The sequence below is a fragment of the Rhea pennata genome, chromosome 4 (assembly GCF_028389875.1).
Source record: "Rhea pennata isolate bPtePen1 chromosome 4, bPtePen1.pri, whole genome shotgun sequence".
Lineage (NCBI taxonomy): Eukaryota > Metazoa > Chordata > Aves > Rheiformes > Rheidae > Rhea > Rhea pennata.
Genome location: NC_084666.1, coordinates 41,098,441 through 41,116,081, shown reverse-complemented (window position 1 = coordinate 41,116,081; position 17,641 = coordinate 41,098,441). Strand labels below are relative to the sequence as shown.

Genomic DNA, 17,641 nt, shown 5'->3' with positions numbered 1-17,641 from the left:
CTTAACGTGCTTCTGGCAGTTGTCCATCTCTTCTCAAGAGCTCAGGACTAGGGGGACTGTGCCAGCCTTCTCTACATTCAGGAGCAGTCAGTTCAGTTTTAGCAGAATGCTGGAAACAGTCAAAAAGGTGGATAAGATTACCAGTTGCAAAATACCTGCTACTTTTTCAATTGATACCAAAATGTCTGAACATCTTTTGAATAGCAAATTACACTTACTTGTCTATGGTAACCAGGGCAGCATGGAGTGGAGGGATAATTTGCTCAGGGGAGGAGCTGAAAAGGAGAATATAGAGACAGTAGTTCTTATCTGAATAAGTAAAAACATATCTCTAAAGATAAGTCTTACAAAATTTTGGTGGTAGATGCACAGTTTGTAGGTGAATTGTTTTCTTTGTTATTTAATCATTAAGAAACTTGGTCAGAACAACATATTATTCATATCAGACTTGATCCTATCCAATGCTGAGGATTTTTTTTTTTTCTAACGACAGTTTTATACCTTTTTCTTGGGTGGTAGAAATAGTTGAATTTTGTTACCTTTGTCTTACTTTGCTGAAATCATCTTTAGTCAGGATTCTGCCTCAGGTATTCCCTGAAGTGCATTTAATGTCACATTACTGAACAGAGCTGAATCCTGGTCTCCATAGTGTATTTGGAAAGATCAGCCTAAACCTTAATTTTAATACGCAGCTGCAGCTTCAAAGCTTGTGACCTGTTAGAGTACTTACAGCAATTTTGTTCTTACAGTAAGTGAAAATGTGTTAAACGGATGGGAGTTAATTGTATTTTTGGAAGTCTTTAGTTCTAAAAGAAGAATCAAGTTACTGTTCATTACCTCAGTACTAGAGAATTGGTTTGGATTTCTGTGAAACTGAGCCATATTGGCTGCAAACAAGAATTAGTTCTCGGAAGGATAACGGCAGCCAGCCTGTTGCCTTTGTTTACACTGTAAAAGGTACACAGGAAAAGAAAGAGACTCTCATCCAGTGTGCACGACATGTAATTAAAACATGAAGAGTACTGCTGATTTGGCTTGCTTTCTAAACAAATGTTAGAGCAAATATTCAAAACAAAGGAGAGCTAAGCCAAGATTGCAAAATTTTCTACTGTCAGAAATTTGCACGTGTGAATTCAGATGCCTGAGTTTTGGCAACTTCCTTGCACCTTTTCTGTCCGAAAGAATTTGCTTATACTTGCATGCTTATATCTGTGTTTGTGTTCAGCCACCCAATGACTTAAGTGACGCACATTTCAAAGGTGATGTGAAAATCAATATCAATTTCAGCCTGACTCTCTCAAAGTCTGAGAATTTGTTTGCGCATTGGTGGTAGTTGTTGCCTTTCTAAGGCTAAAGGTACCCATGTCTTTAAATGTACCCTTTCCAACTACATCATACTGTCTTGAACACTCACAATATACCCTGAAAATTGCATGAGGCAGAGAATGAGCATGCAGGTATACAAAATGTCATGCCAGTCCCCTTGTTTGGCATTATCCCTGAGAAAAGATGAAGAGAAAGCTTATGAACAACCAAGGAAAAAAGAAATCTTAAGAACTTGGTGCATCCAGATAAGGCGCATAAAGATGGTGAACAATATTTGCAAACATGACTGAAGAAGGTTTGCTATCAGTCTGTCTTGACCTGTAAAAAGTCTGTCACGCTAATGGAACTGTGCCTTGGAGGATAGATTCACTGGTGATCTTCTATTTGTCCTCGTTGCTTTGTAGCCATTTTGAAGTTCATCTCAAAAATGTATGTCTTAACAGCTAACTTGTTGGGGGGTATGCATCTGTATGTACATACATTTATATGTTTACATATATGTACATATGTAGAGAAAGAAGAAAAGTGATTCTAAAGAGGGATGGAAATAGAGCATCTGCAGGAAGAATTACATTTCTTTTTTTTTTTTTTTTCTAACGACAGTTTTATACCTTTTTCTTGGGTGGTAGAAATAGTTGAACTTTGTTACCTTTGTCTTACTTGGTTGAAATCATCTTTAGTCAGGATTCTGCCTCAGGTATTCCCTGAAGTGCATTTAATGTCACATTACTGAACAGAGCTGAATCCTGGTCTCCATAGTGTATTTGGAAAGATCAGCCTAAACCTTAATTTTAATATGCAGCTGCCACCTCCCACCCCCAGTATAAAATAATCCTGAGACAAGGTTTTCTAAAGGCATTTGAAGGAATTCTGGCTGATGCTTGTTTTTATAATTATATTTCTAAGCTGACTGCTTCCTTGCTTAAGTACTTATTTGTAATGTAAGTAAAGAAAATCAAATTCCTTTTTCAGGCAAGTTGCCTTAACCAGGTCTTGGAGGACACTCCCATACCTGCTTTGCAAAGCTCAGAACGTTCTGGCTTATATGCAGAGGTGTGGAAAGGTTGTTAGGGAGTCTACCTCTCATATTAAAAACTACCAACGATCCCCAAGCCATTGCTGGAAAGTCTGCCTAGCCTATTCTTAAATAAAAATTCCTTAGCTTCCTGACATGACTTGTGCCCATGTTTAAGCTATCATACGTCATTGTTGGTGGGTGGAGGCAAGGAGAAAGGAGGAGAGTTCAACATTGTTTCTGTCTAATTGAGGTCTGTCTATCTTCAAATTAAGTTGTCTGCTTATTGACCTCAGTGGACAGGGGGAATCATTGAATGTCAGCTGTTTTCTGATGCCTTATAAGTTTGATTTACATCCCTATACTCAGTCTTCTCTTTTCCAGGTTAAATAAACAAGATTTTCCCAACCTCACAAAAGTTATGTTTTAAAACCATCTTACACTTTTCTTGCTCTCAAACTCGAATTTGCTGCATTTTTTGTAAAGTACAGTGGTAGAATTAGACTCAATCTCCAGCAGCAAGAATTAGAGCAAAACAGTTGAACTTTCAGGTCTTAGGCGAATGTGTTCCAGAATTTTTTATTGCTTTCAAAACTATCGCATTGTTGTCCAAAGTTTCAATCTCACAGAATCTATTCTTTTGAGATGCTTAGTATCTTGGTGCTACTTGTACATTGATATTGCTGTCATACTTTGAACTTCTTTCCTGAATTTCTTAATCAGTATTAGACCAGCTCTAGACTAATTATGAAGATTATTGTAAATGACAGTTGTTACAGGAAAATAAGTTGCAACCTCTGCAAGTTCATTGTCATAAGCCAATTTATGAAATGTGCTTTTTATTTCACTATTCCAATTGTTAATGTTGGAATACTATGTACTGAACTTATTATAGATATTTGAAAGACCTCATTGGTCTATATTCTTCCAATCTGAGAGATAAAACCTCATAATTACTCTTGGAATAGCTTTTCCAGACAGTTACGCAGCCATATAATGGAAATTTCAGCCAGACTATGTTTCCTTAATTTACTGGGGAACTAAAGGAGCCACAGAGGGCTTACTCAGAAGCTATAAACTGAGATGTTGCTACTTTTTGCCTGTCTCCATGCCAGTCAGCCTGTCAGAGAGAGAAATTAGTGAGATTTGATGGGATTCAATTTCCATTGCCTTATTATCCTACATTGTTTTGAAATGGGCTATAATGTTATTTTCTTGTGCTTAGTATGGACATTGCACTGACTGACATATAATTCCCTTGGTACTCATTCCCTTTTTAAAAACAGATGTTTGTTTAGGGGCTTTAATCATTGCTGATGCTTTAGAAATGCTTCTACTTGTTCTTTGAAATCCGCTCCAGAGTACTTAACCTATTAATCTCTTTTCATACAGTGTTGTGACTTTCCTGGGTGTATTGTAAATTTTACCTTTATAACATATTAAGGGCCAGACATAAACTGGCCTTTTCCTGCTAGCACTCCTAGCATTTTAACCATTTGAGTAGGAAATCTGTAGAACCTGAAATGAATACTTTATTTCTTAGTGTATTGCTTGGAATTGTCAAGGCAGGTAGAAGTCTCCCTTAAGGGCTGGCACAGGACTTCTACAAAGTGAAGCCAAAATCTGGTCTCTAAGTTGGCCAGATTTTTGTTGTTGTTGTTTGGTCCTTATCTGAAGAGTGACAAAATGGAGATCTGTGATGGTGCTGGGTGGGGTGGGGTAAGGAGCTGGGAGGTAAAGACTGTGGAGACTGAAGACAAGAAGAGTTGTCACCTTCCCATTCACCTTCCAGCACTCAGTCAAGCCTTGCTGAGGGACCTTGCATCTTCCCACTTTCTTCTGGCCCATTTTCCTTTTGTGTCTTCCTTTGCCGTCCCAAAATGCCTTGTGTTATTGCAGCTTCCCTTCCTGAAAGAGGCTTTCCCCCTTGCTCTTAGTATCCCTCTGCCTCCACGTAGGTGGGATGGTTTTCCTTACTCCTTTCCCAAAACAGTGTCAGGGAGAGTTTGTTTTACTTGTGACTGAAAAAATCCCCAGCCGAAGGCTGAGAAAATTATTCTACTTGCTGACTGACAAGAGCTCCAGCTAACTGCTGAATATTTCTAGGGTGAGGAATGTTGTTCTCCAGTTCTCTGTGACGTTAGACAGACAGGCAGACGTTAGGCAGTGACATTTGTCTGTTCTACTTCTGTTGCAGTTTGATGTGAAAATGCAATTCTTTTTACGTTTTTCTTCACCCTTTTCCCATTTTAAAGTTACTTTCAGTAACAAAATACAAAATGTTTTAGGCATTTAGACAGAATTGTTTCTAATTATTGTGTTCATCTATTAACTTATTTTTGGCTTTTGACAGCGTATGTGTATTGTTTCATTTCAACTACTGCTAAAAATTATCATCAAAGACACTTTCTGAAGAGCGAGGTTAATGTACCCATGTTAGAGAAACGTAATACCAAACAATATCCAAGAATATTAATTAACTCCATGTAATTCTGATTTAAATTTCTGAGTGGTAATTAAATTGTTAAGTTGTGTGTGGGAAGCAAGATTGCCCATAACTGCTAGTGTGATTTTTTTTCCATCTCTGTCATCTGTGAAATCATAAATTGAAATAATATGAAGCCTTCCTTCCAGAAGGAAAGATCATAGAATCGTAGAGTCAGTAAGGTTGGAAGGGACGTCTGGAGATCATCTAGTCCAACCCCCCTGCTCAAGCAGGGTCACCTACAGCATGGTAGACAGGGTTGCATCCAGGCGGGCCTTGAAGATCTCCAGAGAAGGAGACTCCACAACCTCTCTGGGCAACCTGCTCCAGTGCTCCGTCACTCTCACAGTGAAGAAATTCCCCTTCATGTTCAGGCAGAACTTCTTGTGCTTCAATTTCGGCCCATTGCCTCTTGTCCTGTCACATGGGACAACTGAAAAGAGTTTGACCCCATTTCCTTGACACCCTCCCTTCAGATACTTGTACACACTGATAAGATCCCCCCTCAGTCTTCTCTTCCCCAGGCTGAAAAGGCCTGGCGCTCTCAGCTGTTCCTCACAGGGCAGATGCTCCAGCCCTCTGACCATCTTCATAGCCCTACACTGGACTCTCTCCAGTAGCTCCATATCTCTCTTGTAGTGGGGAGCCCAGAACTGGACACAGTCCTCGAAATGAGGCCTCCCCAGGGCTGAGGAGAGGGGCAGGATCAGCTCCCCTGACCTGCTGGCAACACTGTTCCTAATGCACCCCAGGAGACCATTGGCCTTCTTGGCCACAAGGGCACATTGCTGGCTCATGGTCAACTTGTTATCCACCAGCACTCCCAGGTCCTTTTCTGCAGAGCTGCTCTCCAGCAGGTCAGCCCCCAGCTTGTACTGGTGCCTAGGGTTATTCTTCCCTAGGTGCAGGACTCTGCACTTGCCTTTGTTGAACCTCCTGAGGTTCCTCTCCGCCCAGCTCTCCAGCCTGTCCAGGTCTCTCTGAATGGCAGCACAGCCCTCTGGTGTCTCAGCCACTCCTCCCAGCTTGGCATTATCAGCAAACTTGCTGAGGAGGCACTCCATCCCCTCATCCAGGTCATTGATGAAGAAGTTGAACAGGATGGGACCCAGTACTGAGCCCTGGGGGACGCCACTAGCCACAGGCCTCCAACTGGACTCCACGCCACCGATGACGACCCTCTGAGCTCTGCCTTTCAGCCAGTTCTCAATCCACCTCACTGTCCACTCACCTAACCCACACTTGCTGAGCTTATCTAGGAGGATGTTATGGGAGACAGTGTCAAAAGCCTTGCTGAAGTCGAGGCACACAACGTCCCCTGCTCTCCCCTCATCAAAGGGGATCAGTCATTCCATCAGAGAAGGCTCTCAGGTTGGTTAAGCAGGATTTCCCCTTGGTGAATCCATGCTGACTACTCCTGATCACCTTCTTTTCCTCCGTATGTCTGGAGATGACATCCAGAATGAGCTGTTCCAACACCTTTCCAGGGATGGAGGTGAGGCTGACCAACCTGTAGTTGCCTAGGTCCTCCTTCTTGCCCTTCTTGAAGATTGGAGTGAAATTGGCTTTCTTCCGGTCCTCAGGCACCTCTCCAGTTCTCCAGGACCTTTCAAAGATGATGGAGAGTGGCATGTCAACAACATCCGCCAGCTCCCTCAGTACCTGTGGGTGCATCGCATCGGGGCCCATGGATCTGTGGATGTCTAACCTGCCCAGAAGGTCTCTAATCTTTTCCTCCTCAACCAAAGAAAAGTCTTCCCTTCTCCAGACTTTCTCGCTCATGTCCAGGCTGCAGGATTCCTGGGGGCTGCCCTTAGCAGTGAAGACTGAAGCAAAGAAGGCATTCAGTAATTCTGCCTTTTCTGTGTCCCTTGTCACCAGGGCCCCCACCCTATTCAGTAGCAGGCCCACATTTTCCCTAGTCCTCCTCTTGCTGCTGATGAATTTGGAGAAGCCCTTCCTGTTGTCTTTAACATCCCTTGCAAGACTCAATTCCAGCTGGGCCTTAGCCTTCCTTGCAGCATCTCTACATACTCTGACTGCATTTCTATAATTCTCCCAAGATCACGTGCTTCCTAGCATAGCAAAGCAAAGATTTTAATTTAAAGTAACAGATGGATTTGTATTCTAATTATAAATTTTCTGATATGTGAGAGGAGTTTGGCAATTTACCTGATTCCATAATCAAAAGTCCGGCAAAAGTCATTCCCGGTTAATGGGCTGCGCCATAGTTAAACACTAAAGTTTGGAGGAGGGAAAAAAAAACCTAACTAATATTGAGCCACTATCAGTGTTTTAAATGATATTGTGTGATTTCACTGCAGAAATACGATGTGTTGCAAGTTTACAAAAGTGATAACAATGTTTATTTCTTCACAATTTGAGTTGCACCTCTCATTTTCATTAGAAAATGCCATCATTGGACATTTCCAGCAATAGAGTCGTTGTAACATTACTGAAAAGCATTTAAAATCAGTGCAGATCGGAGGGGGGAAAAATCCTGTGCCCCTCCAAAAAGTGGGAGTGACACATCCTGAAATTGCAGTCGCATCTTCTGGACTGGAGCGAGGAACAGCTTAGCCTTGTGAATGCTAACTGCTAAATGGTTGTCATTCTGCTATGAAACTCCGCTGCTGAAAACTGCTTTGTAGGAGTGATTATACCTTTTGCCAGTGTAACCTAGACTCTGAATAGCTGTTCTTTCAGAAATAACATTTACATGTTGCGTTCTGGTATGTATTCACTCAGATAGGAGGAGTAAACATCAAGTTATGCATTGTATGTTCAAAAGCTGTTACAAGGGTTAGTTATTAAATAACACAGGGAATTAATAATTAACTGCCTTGTCATACTTCTTCCTGATCTTTATCCTCTAGTACTGCATAGAAATTTAGTTTACTTTCTATTCCTGCTTATCTTGTTATACTTTCATGCTTCCTGTCACTTTGCTTTATTGTCATTGCTCATCAGTTTTCTCTTTGAGTGTGTGTTATTTACAGCCACTGCTCTGCCATCCTGAGCCCTATTTCTACTGATTCTTGAGTAAAGCATAATGTGAGTTAGATAGGGCAGTATAGTAAGTGAGCTGCCTGCCTTCCAAAGGCAAAATGTAATTTTCTTCATTAATGGCAGGACTTTATCCAGTAAGTCCTAAATATCAATGATTTCAGGAAAAATCATGAACTTTCTTGTATTGTTTTGCAGGGGATTTCCCAAGAAGACAGGCAGAACTGCTAGGATAGCATCAGATGAAGAGATTCAAGGATCAAAAGATGCTGTAATTCAGGACCTGGAAAGAAAGCTTCGTTTCAAGGAAGACCTTTTGAACAATGGGCAGCCGGTATACAAACATAAAATACCCTGGGGAAGGGGAGTGGGCATCGAGGGTAGTTTTGCAGATATCCTGCGTATAAAATAATTGTGTGTAGTATTCTTTGTTTTATGTACTTACTACTTTTAATTGCATTCTCCAAAGCTGAATTTCCTTAAGCGATCATACTATGCATTTTGGTCTATCAGTTCCCCTCATGCTGGGCATCTTAACTTGGAATTAACAAAGCAGAAGTCTCAAAGGTGATGAGTTCCTGCAACAACTCTGCACAGTATGTACCTCACAGGCTTGTTTAGCCTCTGAGGCCGTTTGGTTTTGACCGTTCGTCACTGCCAGCTAGCCACTCAGTCAGCACACGTGTAGCTTTTGATCAGTCTGGGCTCATTTGATGTTCTACCCAGCTTAAAGGCTGAACAAAGTGGACATCAAGTTGGAAAGGGTGGGTGGTAAGTGGTCATCGTAGAAAGACAAGGTAGCTCATCATGAGAAACAAACCATTGGGAATCAGGCATTGTTAGATTCTGTGACTGGGACTTTCTTGACCATGGGGGTAAAAAACAGCTTAAAGCGACTAATTTAAACATTTTATCAAGAGTTAACAAGGTACTTAAATAGGCAAGAAATGAGATAAAATGAGCAAGTATAACAAACACTTGAAATGCACAGTTGCAAAGTTCTCCATTAATTTTTGTGCATTTTAAGATATGCAGAAAAGATAAAATACCATTTTTTTCCTGCTGAGAGTTGATAAGAAGCAACTCTCCTAGGACTTGATTACAGTTATTAGAGGAGTGATATAAATGTCTTTGAAGCAGGAATCTCTTTTAAGAGGAACATAATTTAAAGAAATGTAGGCTGTCATACACGTTTTGTCTATGAAAGGTTTTCAGGAGAATCTGAAAGTTAGTATGCTTTAGGTTTCTCAGGACCATATTCAGAGGTCTGTTAGTGTGTCTAAGATGTGGACTGCAGTGTTTTAAGTTCAAGCCCATGGATTCAGAATGACTCCTCCAGAGCTGCCAGCTTCTGGTTCACAGCAAGGTGAATGACATGAAGTAGAGAAAGTGTTGAGAGTGTGACCAGTGCTGCGGTACTTTCCTTCTGCATTAATTGCTCAGAGACTGGCAGTTCCCTTCAGCAGCTGAGCAGAATAACCCCCACAGCGTTTTTGAAGTTCAGATTTTTGTGGGAGGTGTGCTAAACGTGGCTGTCGATGCCTATTTTGGAAAATGAGCAAGATGTTTGGCCTAGACCTATGAATGGAATGTCCTGAGAAAGGCCACATGGCCCGGGTAAAGCAAGCTGTGTTCGGATGGTGTGGTAGCTTGAACTGAGTTAACTCTGCTTTTGCACTTGCCTTGAGGCTTTTGCCTTGCAGATTCCTGTCCTGGGTGATTCTGTTTTTGCGATTGTGGCTGTGGGCACTTGGAGTGATCACAGAAGAAATTAAAGTGAAGAAAAGCTCATGATTTGTTTAGATGTTTGTAACCAAGCCAAGACTCGTATGCAGCTTTCGTATGTCTTAGCCTGCTGCTTTAACTATAATGTCACATCTTTTAAAAATTAATTAAAATAATTTATTTGAAGTGGAAGCATTAGGTCGATCTAACATTTTAAATTTTCTATTTTTCTTTTTCTTTTTTTTCTTTTCTGTTTAATGGAGACATTTAAACGTGCAGTGAGTTTGCCTCTCATTCACTGACAGATTTTTGCAATACTGATTTGTAAGAAAGTTTGTAAGTGCATTTAGGTGCATGAAATATGTTACTGAATGTAGAAAGAAAAATAATAATGGAATAATTGTTTTGTATACTTAGTCTCTTTTTGATATATCTTCTTAGAAGTGTCCTTAATTTGCAAAAAAATAAAAGAAAAAGAAAAAGGAATTAAACATCTAAAAATATTTTTTTTTGTAAAACTATCATTATATTTCTGACAAAATAATTAAGTAGGGTAATATCTCCATAGCATTTTTGGCAGACTTTGCTGCGCTGTAGTTCTAATGTAGAAATTGAGCAGAATGACTAGGAGTAAGATTTGGGTTAATTTGATATGCACTTTTTTGATGGCTGTGCTGATTTAAGTGGTTTCTGTTGCTCATTCCAGCCCAAGTTACTGGCATGAGCGTGGAGACAAATGGCAGAGTCAGGGCACAGGTTGCTTAAGCCAGAAGAGCGACTGGTAATGCAAAAAAAATGCATTACAAACTGCAGTAGAGATTTTCAGTTAGAAGCATATTGCCACTCTCTTTTATGATCATTTTTTTAAATTACATTTCTGCTGCTTTCAAAGAAAAACTCATGTTTCTACTTTTTAGAACAAGTTTTGTGGGTGCTGAAAACAAAATAGCTAGTTAATAAGCATTCAAGTCCTCCAAATTCTGTCTGTGGAGAGAAGATAGGTGACAATTTGGGTAGAATATGGTTGTTATAGCAAAGAAAAAAAAATTTGGCTATTCAGAAGGAGTTAACTTATGATTTCCTCCCTTTGTAATGATTTTTGAAGGTGCATATGCTTTGAACCTCCTCACATAAAGGCTAAATGTTTTATATTAGGGAATAAAATTAAAACTGCCAAGGTTTGGGGTTGCCATTTTAAAAATTGCACAAAAATTGTGTACCAAACATGCCTTGTGCTTTCAGTCCTGTTTTAGTATTGTTCTTGCCTAGAAAGACTATTTGCATGAAATTACTTCTTTATTGATGAGTAATTGTATCACCCTTTCCTGCTTATTTCTCTTTAGAAATTGTAATCCTGTTTAGAGATTGTATTTGCTTTCTGTCAAAATCAATTTGATGACACAAATAGGTGAGTGAATTCATGTAGTGGAGCAGAGGGATTGTTATGATACAAAAATCCTATTTTCTGTTTAAGTACTTCTAACAATTGAAAATGCAGAATGAACAATACAGAAGCAAATTCTATTATTAAGCTGATAATTTTCAGATTTCCCTGTGGCAGCATTACTTACTCTCCAACTGCCTTGTAGTTCTTAATGAGAAACAATAAGTTTTCTTTCTTCTTTTTCCTTCTCCCTGTTTTTTTTTTTTATTTTTTTTTTATTATTATTCTTTGTTCAGAGGTTGACGTATGAGGAAAAGATGGCTCGCCGACTGCTGGGAGCAGACAGTGCTGCAACTGTCTTCAATATACAAGAACCGGAAGAGGAGCCGGCTATACAGGTGCTGCATAGCTCTGCACATTCATAGGAAAATAAAAAAAAGAAAGAAAGAAATTTTTTATTTTTTTTCCTTCACAGGCAATCATTCCCTTAAAGACCTATCTAAGACAGTAAATTACAAAAGATAGGATGGTTTTGATTATAGAAGTCATATGTTATATATCAGTGAAGCAAACTGGAGAATCCCATGCTTATTGCTCAGTTTTTCCATACTGAATAAGGCTGAGAGTTCTCAAATGTCTGCTTTCCACTTTAAATTCTTCCGTTTATCCTATTCTATCCTGACCTTTAAGTCTCTTAAGGCAAAAATACATCTATTATCTTGAAACCATCTTGTCTTTATATGTGTAATCTGCACTTTTTGGATGCAAACCAAAAACACAGCAGCAAGTCTGCTTGAAAGGCCAGGTATACATTCCCTGTTGTCTGTTGACGTGCCAGAGCTGCTCTTCAGAGCTGTGTAGCATCCGTTTGCTTATGTTTCCACATGCAGTATGTTCTCCTGGTAAAAACTCTTGAGAAATTGTCATGGATTCTTCTTGGTCTTCTTTCTGCCTCTTGATCTTTTTTTCTGCCCTTACAGGAAACTCGCTCTATTGATGCTTCTGTAGTGAGTCCTGTGGATATTCAAAAGGTTAATGTTTCACCTTTTTCTTTCTTGTTTTTCTCATTCTTTTTTACTGTTGTCTTTGCTCTTTCCCTGCTACTGCTCTTGGTTAATAAGGAGAGGTCTCCTAGATTTTAATAACTGGGGAGATGCACTCCCTCCATAGTGCTGAACTCTGTCTGTAAGCCTAATTATTTAAGCACAGTAATGATGTGCTCCAGTATCTTTCTGCAGTAATGTTAACATATACAGCTGTCTTTTGTGTATGTGTATGTGTATGTGTATATATATATATATATATATACACACACACACCATGCATACTTCATGATTTGCTTTTATGATAAACTTTCAGGGAACAGAGAAATAAAAAATATCTGAAGCTTAAAAAGCTGTTTGTTTCTTCTTCTATTTTTTTTCCTTTTTTGAGGGTAACCAGTCAGTGGAAAGGTTCCACATTATTGCTAGACCAAAGTTGATGATAGAGGATGGGGTATTTGAAAGGGGGGCTTTATGTGAGATGTGTGTTTGTTTTAAATAAAACAAGGGCCAGAGACAACTGTTGAAGGTTATTTGAAAAAATGCCTAAATTTTTGTAGGCTGAGAGCACTGGCTACTAAAGATTCCCCCTCACCCCTGCTTCTGAGCTTTCTTATATTCCAGCATTATCTTGCTGAGATTCAAAGCAGGACATTTTTACTGTAGAGCAGATGGAGTGAACAGTTCAAGAATACTGTGTATGTCACAGTAACATTTCCCAGTGTCTAAATAACACATTTAAAGGAGTAGTGGTGTTTTACATGGGATGAAATGTTCTACTCTTTTTTCTAAATCTTGAACATTCTCATGACAAACTATTTTTCTAAGGAAGAAGTTGATACTTTTGGCCAAACAAAGGGGAATATGGTAACAGGAGTGAAGGGAGGCAAGTATCACAGTGTGCCAGTGGTGCCGTTTTCTCACTGTTACGAGCAATTGTAAATAAAATCATTGTAGCCTTCGGGTGCAGCCTCCAGTACAGTTGTGTGCAAATTGCAGATGTGAACCATATGGTCTTTTGGCCATCTGGAAGCAAAACCCACTCTAAATCTATGTGTACCCTCAAGGAAATATTAGTGTATGTCTTTCCTCTTTATGAATGGCTTCAAAATGCTTTTATTCTTACAGGCTTAAAAAAAAAAGAAAAGAAAAGAAAAGAAAGAAAGAGAGCAACCAGTACCTTTCCTTCCCCTTATAAATTAGACCTTAAAACAACATGAAGTACAATTTTTGCCTCATACCAGATGTCTTCAGTGTTTCATAGGGAAGTTATTTAGAGGCATGGATTATAGTGTTTTTCTTCAACAAGATACGGTTTCCTTTTATATGTAAAACCTTAATGGATTGTCAAAGATCAATAGAATAAAAAAAATTTAGAAACATATCTTGCTAAGCAACGTGTTGAACACTAATATGTACCTTTCGTGTTTGACAGGAGTATAAAGTCTCCAGCTTTGAGCAAAGATTGATCAGTGAAATTGAATACAGGCTGGAGAGGTCTCCCGTGGAGGAATCAGATGACGAGGTGCAACATGGAGATGATTCGATTGATAACAGTGTGTCACCATATTTTGAGATAAAGCTGAAGCACTACAAAATCTTTGAGGGAATGCCGGTCACATTCACATGCAAAGTGGCAGGAAATCCGAAGCCAAAGGTAAGGAAAGAGGATAAAGATTTCTACAAGCACTGTAAGTGTGCCATATTGGTGCCTTACAACAAGCCCCTGGACAGTGGACTGTGTATTACAGGAATAGCTGATGTTCCCTCTTAACAATAAAGATCCCTAGTTGGTATAAACTGTCAAATCTCTTTTGACATTATAGGAATTACATAATTTATACCAACCAAACATCTGACCTTGAGACTTCGTCTCTAGCATACTCCTTCCTGAGACTTTATCTCGTTTACTTTCCCTGTAAGTGATATTTTTGTCATTTTTAGGGTTACCTTCAGGGCAGATCTGTACTACAGAATGCAGTGCAATGCTCTAGATCCCCATGTGAGCTGGCACAGTGGTTCCAAAAGCAGCCACATCAGGTTACCATGGGTGATGAGCTCAGGCATAGCACTATGCTAATGCAAAAACATGTTGCTTCTGGTTCGGAAGCTAGTACAGGATCTCTGCTTTCTGCAGTATTACACAGTTTATAACTACACACCCTAAGAATGCTATAGCTTGTTGACAGAGAAAGGTAAATTAGAATACAGTCAGCTCCCATGTATCCTAGTAGCAAGATGGGACATGATGGTGAGGTTTATCGTGATGAACTTCTGAGGGAGGACTGGGCTTCATTTCAGCAGATGCAAAAGTACCAGTTGATGTGATATCAGTAGTCTGGAGTAATACCTTTCTTTGGTAGGTTGTGCTTAACCATTTGAAAAATTGCCTAGTGATCAACAGACTCTTATTGCAGCTAACAAACAGCAGCAGCTTCTTAAACTTCCTTGCCAAAGCCAGCATCTTCCAGAGGGATCATTGTAGCTCTCACAGTAACCTCTCAGATAAGCTGCCCATCTTCACAGCAGCAAGGGTGCTGTGAGTGTCCAAATCTCTCTTACCTTGTGTAAGTTGTACAGATGTTTAGGTTTTTGAACAGAGATAAAAGAAAGTGATTTGACGTGTTCAGTGCTGTAGCTGCATGGTATTATGCAAACTGTAAAATGGAAAAATGGACTTTGTCAGGTAGTAAAGGAAGAATAACAAGCAATTACAGCAATGTCTGCATTAGCAAGCAATGCAGATCTATCCTTGCATGCATTTCAGGCTTTAACTTTGGGCTAGCTCTAATTTGGTCCCATAGACTGAAGCAGATGCAACACGTTAGATGTGTTCTTGGAGTACACATTCTGGCTTAGTTTCATCTGAACAGAATCCAGTTCCTGTGCTCCAAGACCCCTCCACAATGTGAACCACTGCAAAGTAAGTTGGAATGATCAGTAAACTCATTCCAAAAATGCGCTCCTAGCTTCACAGACTGAAGCTAGTGTAGATGCACACTGAGAAGACTGGCCCAGTTGGGCTGAAACCAAGCCTTTGATGTCCAGTTTACTTTTGAGTTGATCATATGTGTTATAAGAGAGCCTGTTATGCTGAATAAGGGTGGAAGGCACTTCAGTTCACTGGTGCTGGGGGTGCAGTGTGATGGAGAGGTATTCCGTTTGCCTGAGGGTTATGAGTAAGACGCTGAATGATCTCCTATGACTCAGCCTTAGTCATAGGCTGTAGCCATTCCCTGATTTTCACAGTTTTCAATTAAGGTGTAGTTTCACAGTCAACTTAATCAGATTTAAGACAGATGAAAGACAATGTCACTTCTTCCTTCCTGCACTCTCCTTGTTTTGGCGTTTGTGGTTGCACAGCCAGGAAACCACATTGGCAGTACTTCCCCTAAAACACTGCGTTATAAAGGCGGGTCCGATGTAAATACGCTCTGATTCTGTGTCCAAGTGTGCACGTTAAGAAGTGATTTGCTCTTGCACCTGCGACTGTGACCCTTTATTCTGTTCGCTTGCAGATGCTTTGTGAGATTTCTTAAATTGCTTGGGATGGAACCAATTTCAGTCCCCTTGGATAGCTACTTGTTAGCTGGACTGTGCAAGCGTCAAAGGCTGTGTCTTCCTCGGAGAATGCCAAGGTGGCAGTTTTGAAATACTCGATGGCTGAAGGCAGCCTTTCTGCAGCCATTTGTTGAAGCTGGAAGTGTTGCCCCTGAATAAATTCTTTACTTTGGCAAATGAAAAGCTGGAAATAATTTACTAACTTAAAGCTCCTCCCTTCTAAGTATTCTCTCAACTCTGCCAAGGAATGGCTTTGGGAAGGACTGCAGTGTTTCTGAAATCTGGCGTTCATTACAAGGGATTTTTCTAAGCAGGGTTATTGGCTTGATTATTTTTTCCCCTAAACATGCCATGTAAATTGAATACTGATGTGCAGATTTTGTCTTCATAAATATGACTCTTTAAATCTGAATCTACTTTAGTTGAAGCCTTCAGCATATGTTAAACTATTTTCTCATTAAAATGAAAACTTTTGGTGATATGAAAGGGATTGCAGATTCGCTTTTTTAAAAAGAGATGTTTCTCTTTAAAATCAGGATAATGCTATAAAAAAGGTTAAATGAGACTTGAACGTTGCACAGAGCTTGTACTGCTCTCTCTTGACAAGGCCAAATATAATTCATAGTGATTAAAAATGATTGTGCTGCCCAAGATCAAAAAACCCTTTTGTACTGTGTATTCCATTGTATTTCTAGTCATTACACATTTGTTTCTGAAAATCTGGTACAAATAAAGGCAATCCAGGTGAAGTGTTCAGTGCTTACATAGTTTAATGGTACATTTAATAAAAGATATCTTAGAAAGAAAGTACTTTACGAAAAGGGCCACTGTATCCAGTATTGGTAGCGTTTTACTTATTAACTCCATTTCAGATGAAGATAATATTAACTATTTACTACACTGATGCCAATACTTTTAAACTTAGTGGAAGTGAGTACTGAACAACCTATGCATGACATTTGGATATCTGGTTCAGTTAATATTTGCATATATTTCCATTTAATAATTCCTGGCTTGTCTCCTGATATTTCTGATAAGTGCTTTATTCTTAAATAATTACTGCTTAATGCAGTAGATTCCAAGCAACGTTATGAAACATGTAAAGCACGCAAGTTAAAACTCATTTTTGCAACTATATTGCTGCCAACAGCCATTAGCATGTGTATGTGCGTGATCATATCTTGTGCATCTCTAGTAAGTGCTCTGTCAGCAGCCGAGCAGACGTTACCAAATCTTTTGTTAGCACCGCAGAGTCTCTGCAAGACTGCTGACAGACAAAATGGGAAACAAGTATAACCAGCTATTTAGGAAATGAAATCATTTCTAGTTACACATAATGCTTCTTAATGTAAAAACCATACATGGTAATTAATTTTTAAGGGAAATTTCCACTCATTCCCTCCAGCCCATTCCATCCTCCAGTCTGTTGTGTTTTAGTGAAATTTAGAAGTATATTCTTAATTTTTCCCCAAAGTGAATGAATCTAGAGGTTTGAAATATTGATAGTATGAAGAACCTGGAATATTAAATTCTATCAGGAATTCTTTGCTTTGTCACTGGAAAACAAGTACCTTTTTCTCACTAAGAGATGCAAGTTCTCACTTCAGGAATTACACTGAGGAAAATGCATTTGCTTTCCTCGTGCACAAGGTCCCAGTAATCCTGTGACCAGAACAAATACATTTTTTTTTTTTGCCAAATGGTAAGAGAGATCTGTCATCTTCTGTGATGCTAATATTTCCTTCCTTCTGTCATACGGGGACCTGTTCTTCTCCCTCATATCTTTGGCAGTAGCAGTGAGTCAGAAATACTTTAGGTTTGCATTTTCTTATTCCTGTCACATTAGAGAAATTACTTGATTGGGAGAAGGCCTGTGTGCAGGGTTGGAGGAGATCCCCAGGGTTCAAGCTGAACACACAAACCCGCCTCTCAAAGCTCTGGGTTAATTCATCCCAAGCCCAGTTTGGTATCGGTATCTGTCCCTGCTTTCCATCCGTGTACATTGCTATATGTGCTTTCTTGCGTATGCCATATGTTTTTCCCTTGTTTTCAGCAGGATTCAGTTTGGAGTTTTATCTTGATTTTTAAAGTACAGC

The 17,641-nt window shown here is 39.6% G+C and overlaps 1 protein-coding gene across 7 annotated transcripts in view; it reads left to right on the top strand.

Annotated features, from left to right (window-relative positions):
• Positions 1–17,641, top strand: part of PALLD (palladin, cytoskeletal associated protein) — a 211,971-nt gene that overhangs the window by 177,812 nt on the left and 16,518 nt on the right. For 6 of the 7 annotated variants that reach the window (XM_062573797.1, XM_062573796.1, XM_062573800.1 and 3 more), the window contains 4 exons: positions 8,031–8,166; positions 11,238–11,339; positions 11,922–11,972; positions 13,420–13,641. In XM_062573797.1, coding sequence (XP_062429781.1) covers positions 8,031–8,166; positions 11,238–11,339; positions 11,922–11,972; positions 13,420–13,641 — 511 coding nt within the window. The remainder of the gene's footprint in view (positions 1–8,030; positions 8,167–11,237; positions 11,340–11,921; positions 11,973–13,419; positions 13,642–17,641) is intronic. The other variant, XM_062573798.1, reaches the window with a different exon arrangement.